At 39.7% G+C, this 10,455-nt stretch overlaps 1 protein-coding gene across 1 annotated transcript in view; it reads right to left on the minus strand.

Moving 5' to 3' along the window:
- The window catches only part of PCBD2 (pterin-4 alpha-carbinolamine dehydratase 2), a 34,541-nt gene extending 24,774 nt beyond the window's left edge, over positions 1–9,767 (minus strand). The window contains exons 1-2 of the mRNA XM_054037501.1: positions 9,639–9,767; positions 4,544–4,675 (exon numbers count right to left, since the gene is read on the minus strand). Coding sequence (XP_053893476.1) covers positions 4,544–4,675; positions 9,639–9,752 — 246 coding nt within the window. The 5' untranslated portion in view covers positions 9,753–9,767. The remainder of the gene's footprint in view (positions 1–4,543; positions 4,676–9,638) is intronic.
- Positions 9,768–10,455: the final 688 nt, after the last annotated feature.

Genomic DNA, 10,455 nt, shown 5'->3' on the forward strand with positions numbered 1-10,455 from the left:
TAGGGCTAACAGCCTGAGGCCCAGCGTCTGGTGTCATCATTCGCCTCCCTCAAAGTTCTTCCACACTCCATTGGGAGGGAGGGAGGAACCCCTCACTTTTTTGGCAAACTGGGCATTTGTCCCATTTGGTCTTGCCAACTGATAAATTGGCGAAAGTAAATGGGACAAATGACCACTTTCGCCAAGAAAGTCGGGACATCCAGGACAAGGCTTAAAAAGGGTACTGTCCCGGCCAAAACGGGACGTATGTTCACCCTACTTGTGTTTGTTGTCTTGTCAGTCAAAACAGAAGCTGTAATTGTAAAAAAAAAAATCTGTGAACATGGCAGGATGCATCAATATCAGGCTGTACTGATGGATAAATCCAGTGAAGATGGGACCATGTATGATGGCTAGTCTTCTTCCAGAGCTATTACAGGATTCTGTGATTTACCGTGGACAAGTTTGAAGTGATTAGGTACCATGATTTTCTTATGCCTCAGTCCCCCCAGCTGGTAGGGAATGGAGTGAACAGCAGTGATGATAATATGGCTATGAGGAGAAAGTGGAAACTAACATTTCAGTCATAGAAGCTGCCCAAATGAGGGATGGGGAACAAGCTGCAATGGATACCAGATGCTTTTCTTTCTGGGTAGGGTTGGGTGGAGGACACTATATACATCAATTTTTTTTCAAACCAGGACATCGCAACTAGCATGCAATGGCAATTATAGCAGAGAAAAGGACTGACAACAGGAAGTACAGTCACTGACTTATTTTAGGAACATTTCAAACTGTTTTCCAACTCATTTTCTGAAAATCACTCTCTAAAGCCCATTTTTATAAAATTTATCTTAAAAAAAAAAAAAAAACACCACCAGCGGTTTCAAGTGAAATCCTGTAATAAAATAATTTCCCAAGCCAGAAGCGTAATTTCTGATAGCTTTTAAGCAAGTTAATCTCAGTCTGAAAGCTTTAGGAATCTAAATAACTTTCTCATTTCACAGAAGTTTCATTTCATTCTCCCTCATACTGAAAATATACATAAACCACGTTCATGTCTACGCATTTGAGCGACTTTATAATAAAAACTCTGTTTATATTCTTAACATCTGTTGACATACATAGTCTTTGTAAACCTGGCATAGATTTTAAAGCCACAGAATTTTCCATGCATCATGCACATTATCTGTGGGAAGCAATAAAGAAACAATGAATACATTAATCATACTCATATCATCTGCAAAACATAAATCTGAAATACCTTTCATGTCAGTTCAACTGCTCAGGTTTGGATTTGTTTTTTTTTTTTTTTTTTTCCTTTACACACCTGATTTTATGCCATCTGTAAAAGGGCAGGATGGAGATCATAGAGGAAATTGTATTTCTTGGCTGTCTGACTTTTACTAAATATTCACACTAAGTTCTGTAAACAGAAGATTTATTAAATAAAAAGTTACACCTAAAAGTCCATGTTTATTAAAGGACAGCATATTGACTGCAAAACTCTACAAAGCAGGTAGCTAGCTCCATTTTTGGCACTTTTGTTTCCCTGATCTGTAATATGCTTTTGAGACGTACCAATAAATAAATAAATGTTGTATGGGGACATTAGTAAATGTAAGCATTGGTAGATGAATTAAAATATACCAGTTCAGTTTATCTTCAGTGCCACCTTCCCAGGAGACAAACATTTGCTCTCTGCAAACATTCATGCATTCCCTAGCCAAATTCCATCTTAAGCCATACCCCAAGGCTAAGAGATCACCAACTTGTTCTACAGCTTGAAATGTCAAATGGCGATGTTACATCACCACAGCTGCCCCAATTTTCTAAATGCTTACGGGCAAAATTCTGCCCTCATATAGATACATGTAGCCCCCTTGACCGCAATGAAAACAGTGTAGACAGTTTGGCCCCTGTTAGTTTACCCAGTGGTACACACAGCTGAAAGTGCCAGAAGTTTTGAATTCTTAAGCCAATTTCCAATCATTCAGAGTAATAATAGCTCTTGCGTAGCCCTTTTCATCTAACACTTTTAAGGGTCAAGCAGGAATGGGGGCACACTGAGCACCCACCAATATCTTCCACCCAACTGGAATAGACATTTCAAAAAAGGACCATTTTAGGATGATATATTTGATGGGGTGAGACCTAGCCAATTCTGAACCCAGAAAAAAACAACAGACTATTAGCTTTAGGCTTAGTATAACCTACAGTGTACATTTAAATATATTTTGACTTTCCACTCTAGCATCCTCTTCATGTCTCTCTCTCGGACTTGCAACTTTATGAATAGCTGACTAATTTCTACCCTGTAACATTTCAAGGATAAAGCCTTAAAAAAAAAAAAATCAACTATTCAATTCTCCTTCTGATGTCTAAGCTGCTGGGTTTTCCAGATTTCTATTACAGGGCTGTTTGCTCTCATCTCTTTGGTATATAGTCTTCAGGTCCACTGCCTAAAGATGAACGGCAGAAATGATTTATTTCACTTATTTGCAATATACAAAGGTTACTTTACGCTAATTTTAAAAAAGCATTTCCAGCTATGCTGAGCCAACAAGCTCTCCAATTACACCGTTGCATGGACACTTTCAAGAGTGCCCCCAGCGTGAAAGCTGTAAACTCAGCACCTACAGTTTGATGCAGAGGAGTAGCTATCCCTCGGTCCTTGGCTCTCCAGTTCTCCCATCCAGGTCTCATGTAAACTCCCCCTCATAGTTTCCCCCTCCTTCATTGCCTCATAATTTGTTTTATTTGAAGTTGTTTGTTTTGTTCTATTATTAACTCCCAGGTTTAAAGTGCAATCCAGGAAAAATGTACTCAGGGCTCCACACGTGCAGTTCTGTACCTGCTCTTGCTCCGTATTGTAGCTATGCTGCTCTTTTCTCCCTACCTCACACACATTTTATTCTATGTTCTCTTGAATGGCTGCAATTTCCTAACTATGACAATTAACTATTTGAAATATTAAAAAGGGTGGGCATTGCAAATTGGCATTTTCACATATCACCATACAGGGTCTCCTAAAGACCTTTGTCTGGATTATATTAGGGCCATGAGAATAAACAGCACATTATATAACACTTACATGCGTCAGTCTACAAATGTAGATAGATATTACACTGTGAATTGAGTGTGGTGTGGATGGGACGGGGCGGGGGCGGGGGGGGAGAAGAGATATCTTCAGAGGAATATGGCATTTTTTTAAAAAATGTAATCTTACCCTTCAGCCCTGGGAGAGCATAGCCCTTTCAAAAATAAAGTAGGAACTGGGAATTATCTTCATCTGTTCCCATTCCACACGTAGGTTACCATCTGCCTAAAACTGTAAGAATAGCTGATCTTTCACAGCTAATCATTTAGTATATAACAATCTACTACTATTTTGATCAGAACTGAGGATTGTTAAATTGACTGTACCCGAGCAATAGAAATGAGGGGAAGAGGAGTAGGAGACCTAAACAAACACATTTAGTGGCAATTTTTCAAAAACACTGGGTGGATATCTACACCCAAACATGTGCACAATTGCAGAGTCACATGCTATAAGGCTAAGCTTTAACCTTTTGATAATGTGACCCTAAATCTGCATAAGAAGATCCAAGCTAGAATAAAAATAGGTCCCTTATATAAAAGGTGCAATAATATCAGTAAGGCCAGGTTTTAAAAAAAAGAGCAGTGAGAAAATTAAATAAGACATAACTGAAACTAATGTATTTTCTCCAGATAAACCCAAGTTTAATGGCACTGAAATGGGAAGGGTATGTTACGACTAATTCTTGTCTTATTTAGCAGGGCCATAATACAGCTAATTATTCCTCTTCTGACTTGTATCTTTTTGTACGTCTCACTTGATTAATCAGAAATCAAATTTTCTTTCCGAAATGAGATATGGTAGCATGAATCTAGTTGACAATCTTACCTTAAGAAAATATATTAAATAATAGTTGGCCATATGGTGCCACCAATTTTCAAAGCAGGTTTCATCTCTGATTTCAAATTTAAAGATTCTTAAAAACTGATGACACAGTATGGCCCAGGGTTTTGACTTAAAATTCAAGCCCAACAGGGTTTACAATCTGCTGTACCAAGGTAGCCTCACAAAGTGTCTATTGCAATTCATTCAAGACAGTACCATAACGCTCCCTTCCTGTATAAAAGGTGAGTTTTATGACACTTCTCTTCACATTTTCCCCCCAGGTCTGGCTTGATAAATATCAGTACTTTCATTCTTACGCACCTTTGTAAAGTTCTTGATAGCCAAATATTTTTATCATTGAGTTAGGACTGCTAGTAATAACAAAGATATCAAGAGTAAAATTCTGCTTGCCTTACCATGGAACAATGCCAATAAAGTCAATGAATTACACCTGGGTAACTGAGATTAGAATCTGGCCCGATAACTTTAGTGACACTACTGACATGAGGAAAGCAAACAGGATTTGGTCCCAAATACTCCTAGATTTGTGGATGTGAACATCTCTTCACTAGGAACACAATACAAACTAGGATAATTACATTTCCTTTTATATTAGGAATAATATATAGCAATAGTTACCTGATTAAAAGTTTTGAAATTGAACTCTTTGTAGATGGCATCTCTTTCACCCAGCTCAGACCATCCCGAAGCTTTGAGGTCAAGTAAAACTTGGGTCCTTTCCTCTGTTGTCAACCAGTGAGACTGTGAAGACTATAAAGAAAAAAAAATACATTCCAGAACTAGGGTTAATGTCCTCTCATTGCTTTACACAACAATAAGAAAATTATGTGCTGAAATTATGATTTATGTATTTCAAAAATATAATCCTTCAGGACAACAGAAGTAGAAAATTTACTGTGCGGTTTTGTTCCACTTTATAATTTAACAGAACACCATCTCTTGCCAGTTAACTGAGCCATGAAACATAACTATTTTGGTGAATTAACTTTGGTTATGTGCTTGCATATAAGAGTTTTTTACTCTTTTGCTGGGATGAAATATGGACTCAAGAATACCTCTGTCCAGTAGTAGTATTACTTTCATTTATACTAGGCCTATCTGAATTATCCATATACTGTGAAGCTTGAAATATTTGATGACAATCCAATTTCGCCATTTTTCCTCATTTAAATATTAAAGTTAAATGTAATGTACAGTAATTAGTTGAAGTTAAAAGGGGAATATCACCTGAAAAATACTAAGCATGACTAATTTTAAATTAGAAAAGCACAGATTATACCAGAAATCACTGTGTATTATGTATAATTATATGTATTTCCTAAGAAGAAAGTTTAAAAAACCAAAAGCAAGATAGTTACTGAACTCAAATAGTAATATAGTTTCTCTCTGGCACTGAAAAGAAAAACAATCCGACACTAAGGATATGTGCTACCCCCAATTTGCCAAGGCATTCCACAGACAGCACTGAGGAGTTCTGTCTAAGGATATGAAGCATGGGCCACTCATTCCATTACAAATCCAGAAGTAACTCAATTAAATAGAGTTCCCACTAAAAGGCCCAGACTCAGCAAGGTACTTAAGTATCTGTCTAACTTTAAGCAAATGAGTACTCCCCTATTGAGGTCAATGGAACTACACACACACTAACTATTTAAGCGCATGCTTAAGTACCTTGCTGAATCAGGACCTAAAACTGGTATGAGGTCAGAATCAGATCTTGAGAGTAGAATAAGATCCTAAAAGTTTACTAAATTTCTCCCTGAAAATACAGAACACACTCCCTCCCTCTGACAGAATGTATGAGATATTAAACTTGATCTTAGCTAAAATCCAAGTATTTCATCCAAAGGTGGATTATCCAATTTTCTGTCCCTGGTCACAGACCCATCCCAAACTCATTCTAAGAACACAATCGGTAGAACAAAAACAACAAGGAGTCCTTGTGGCACCTTAGAGATTTATTTGGGCATAAGTTTTCATGGGCTAAAACCCACTTCATTAATAGGTAGAACAGAAATTCTCAGTTGCCTTTTGTCTTTGCATATATTAATAATCAACTATCCTCATTTTTGAAAACTTACTGGCAATTAGCTGAATGATTATCTACCAAAAACTGCAAAATAGAGTCTAAGATGGGAGTTCCACCCAATATATCTGACTTTGTAAACAGTTTTTATTTTGACGGTTTTAAAGTGTGTGGATACTTCATTCCAGAAGTGCCAGCCCATGTATAGTCACACTTAATTATACACTCATTTGGCAATGTTGATGTGAACTTTTTTTGAAAATATAGTCTGCCGTGTATGTGTATAAGTGCTGTATCTTTGTACACATCTTTATTATAAATATAAAGTTACCACTTCACCACTAGATGGTGCTGCATGTCAAATCAGAAGTTAATTCAATTAATTCTAATTAAGCAGCAGAAAGGTTTTAAGATTGTTCCTTATTACTGAATGACTTTGGCACAGAAAGTAATGATAAATACACATGCATCATTTAAAGATGAAATATACTTATTACTGTAACCTACTAATTAACTCCAAGAAGCCAAATATAACACATTCACTAACAGTGAGGATAAAAAGAGCACTCTGTACAGATGCAGTTAATGCAACTAATTAAACAATTGTTTTCAACTGGATTCACCCATTCTAACATACAAGTTTTAAATATCCAAAAACTAACATTTCAATTTAGTCTATCTAGTCTTTCTTATAAAATATGTGCCTTGCTTTCATATAAAATTAATGTTCCACAAACATATATATTAGTGTTGCTATAGGAACATTTATTGATTAGAATTTCCCTTTAAGCCTGTTTTAAAGCATGTACAGATAGTCTCTGGGTTGAAATTGATCATGTTTATAGTCAGCCAGGAGGTAAAATTGTTTTGTTTTGTTGGAGATTTTTGTGTTCTTACTTTTTAGAACCAATTAAGACATTTCAGTTACTTTCTTGAGGCCTTATCCAAACCCCCCTGGAGTAACGAAGAGTCCATCCACTCATTTCAGAGCTAATCATCAGATTTTAATAAATAGATTTATTTTGTTTGGCCTGGTCCTCAGTGCACAGCAGCTCTTTTGACACTGAAGAAATTTAACTTAGAAATAATGGTCGTAAAAGCCAAGTTCTGCATTCTGGCTGCAAATACACGTGCACCTGCCACTGACTTAAAAAGTTTAGTAAAAAGCAGTATACTGAGCACATGCTGATTTATTTTAAGACAACTTCAAGGAGGTGCAAGCTCCAGAAACATGCTCACATGTATGTATCTGTGGTAACACACAATGAAGCACAGTGCAAACCCACTGAAGAGGTGGAAAGGTACAACAAAAACAAACAGAGTATGGACACTGAAATGTAAACATAAGACTTAGCATACAAAACTGACCCATGATTTACTGATTATATCCTGTTATATGATGGGCCCTAAGCTAGTTAAAAAATAATAGCTTTATTTGAAAGTAGACCAGGAAAGAAAGAGAGGAGTTTGATGCCAAAGCATCCATTATCCTGTATCAAAGATTTGCATGATAAAATATGTTCTGGGGGCAATGAGGGGCGGCTATTAGATAATCATATATGCAAAATTATGTATTACTATTACTTGATGTCAGACTGCCTATGCTCTATAGAGACTGAAATGCAGGGGATGTAAATAATCATATATCTTCTGAGAGAAGAGGGGGTAGATCCAAGACTGAAACCGATTTAATTTTTTTTATTAAAGTGAACGTTAAAATTATATAATACATAGGTTAAGAAAAGAGTGTCTGTACATCTGGGTATAGTGCTTAAATTATGTGAAAGTACAAAGTCATACAGTACATATACTACATAATCAGCAATAACCCACATTTAGATGAACATTTAAAGATACAGTTTAGTTATTAGCAATACTAGATAAAGAACTAATTCAACTACCCCAAAGATAATTCCTAAAGAATTACCGTACTTCTACTCAGGATCCTGGCTCCTAGGCCCATGCAGCATCCTAACTTTGGTATTCCTTTGATTTAGCAGATTTACTATTCTGCCTAATGCATACTTGGTACATTTCTTTCACACAGTGGCTTTTAAAGGACTCTGCGTTCAGAGGAATTAGGAGATGGGATGGCTGGGCTGGGTGTGAAGAGCATCTGGGGCAGTCGAGGTTTAGATGGATAAACTGGGCACAGCCTGAAAGCTCCATCAACTGGTTTGCCCAGGAAAAATCACATTCAGACAACCTGCACAAGATAATTTTCACTTCTTTAGAACCTTCCAGGGCAGGACCGCAAATATGAGTGAATTGCACTTATGTGCAACCCTAGGAATCAGGTATTACTCCCACTTTAAAAATGGGTAACCTGAAGTTCAGACAGGTCAAGTGACTTGCTCAAGATCAAATTGTGAATTTGGGTCTGAGCTAGAAATAAAACCCAAATCTCTTAATTATAAATCCTGTGCTTTCCAGTATCAAATCCACATAACCCACCCATTCACATGTTGACAGATATGAAGAACTAAAGTTGCTTCTCATATTGACAGATCATGAGCTTTCAGTTGGTAAATGGAACATCAAAGTCAGTCCAGCAGGAAAAGTTTTTTGATGGGTAATCAAGCACATAAGGATTAGAATAATAATTTCTTAGTTCCTTAGTTTGGGGGGATTTTAAAAGCGCATTTGAGTCCATTATCTCCCACCATTTTCCCTTGAATATTTAATTAAATTAAGCACCAAGAGCTGGGAGAACTTTTTAAACCAATTGTTATTTGCTTCAGTGTGAATCGCGCCTGGCACATTATTGGTGATATACAAAACAGATTATGCAACATTTTGAGAGGCTGTTGTTCACCCTTCACCCCATTTCTCTGGGGAAGTCATTTTTGCCTGCTTTCAGGGGCTGATACCCATCTGATGCCCAGAAAGCCACCCCCTTACCCACCTAATCTGGCCCTTTAGCAGGAAACAAATCAAACATATTTGCAATGCTGTGACTGGAAAGTATTTTCTTCATGGTAGCTACATTTTGTGCTCCACAATTAAAATTTTCATTTAAAAAAAAACCCAACAAATTAAGCATCAAATCCTTATAAAGGCAAAGAAAAATCACAAAACACGCCTACGTAGAGGTATCAAGTATCAGAAGAGTAGCTGTGTTAGTCTAAATCTGTAAAAAGCAACAGAGGGTCCTGTGGCACCTTTAAGACTAACAGAAGTATTGGAGCATAAGCTTTCGTGGGTGAATGCCCACTTCATCAGACGCAAGCGTATACTCCAGTACTTCTGTTAGTCTTAAAGGTGCCACAGGACCCTCTGTTGCTTTTTACGTAGAGGTAGGCACCCAACTCTGCAGACAGCATGAAACAAAAGCTCTGGCAGAGGTGAACTGCCGTATTTATCTCAGCAGCGTTGGCTCTGAACCCTAATGATGGGGATGTCCGTGCCCAGGCAGTTCGCTCTTTCACAGCACAGAGGGAAGAAGAGGGATGATCCTACTATGAAGCACCCAGCACAAGTAACATCTGGAATGGGGTCCCCAGAGTGCGGGACTTGGGTTAGGGCTGCTCCTAGGGGGCTTTCCTCTGGCCACCCCCCGCCACCTGGGGGACTCGCCCTGCCCTGCCCAGCCCCTGGATCGCGGCTCGCTTGCCCCATTATCTCTGGGGCGCTCCCCAGGTCTGCTGCCCTCCCGCACCCCCAGGGCGGCGGCCGCCTGCCTCTCACCATGGCGGAGAGGCTCCTGCTGCCGGGTCCCGAGCCGCCCTGCCCCGCGCTCGCCGCCGCTGCCAGGCGCGCTCCGAACCGCGCCAGCCGCAGCCCGACCCCGCCGCCTCCCATCGCCTCAGCGCGGCCGCGGCCCCGCCCCCTCACGGCGCCAAGGGCCCAGTGCAGGGGCCTACGCAAGTGCCTGCGCCGCCAGGGCCGTCGCGCGGCCCAGGGAGGGACACAGGCTCGTCTGCGCCCGCGCCTCCGCAGCGAACCCGTCAGGGGGGTTCCCCCAAACCCCGACAAGAATGGTACTTACCCCCTCACCTGCACCGAACACCCCCGCGCTGGGCGAATGGTACTTACTCTCCCCCCAGCTGTGATCCATGCACCTCTGCTGCAAAACCCCAGCCTGAGTCCCCGGGACCCCAACCCTTCACCTTTGTCAGTGGCAGCTGCAGCGTGCAGCTGCAGGCAGAACGCTTCACTGGCTAGAATGACTGACCAGATGTCCCAATTTTATAGGGACATTCTCGATTTTGGGGTCTTTTTCTTATATTGGCTATTACTCCCCACCCCCGTCCCGATTTTTCACACTTGCTGTCTGGTCACCCTATCACCACCTCTTAGTGGCTTCGATTATCAAAACAAGGGAGTGCCAGGCCTTTAATCTTCAGCCTTCAAGGGGGTTGTTCCTATTTCCATTCATTTTGGTTTGGTCAGTGAAGTTGGTTTCAGTTCAGGTTCTTAGATCTGCAAAGGCAGCCTTTCCCACTCAGCAGGGAATGGTTAAAAGAAAAAAGAGGACTTTACAATTCTTTATAGGGCTTATGTT

Source organism: Malaclemys terrapin, chromosome 8 (genome assembly GCF_027887155.1).
Source record: "Malaclemys terrapin pileata isolate rMalTer1 chromosome 8, rMalTer1.hap1, whole genome shotgun sequence".
Taxonomy (NCBI): domain Eukaryota; kingdom Metazoa; phylum Chordata; order Testudines; family Emydidae; genus Malaclemys; species Malaclemys terrapin.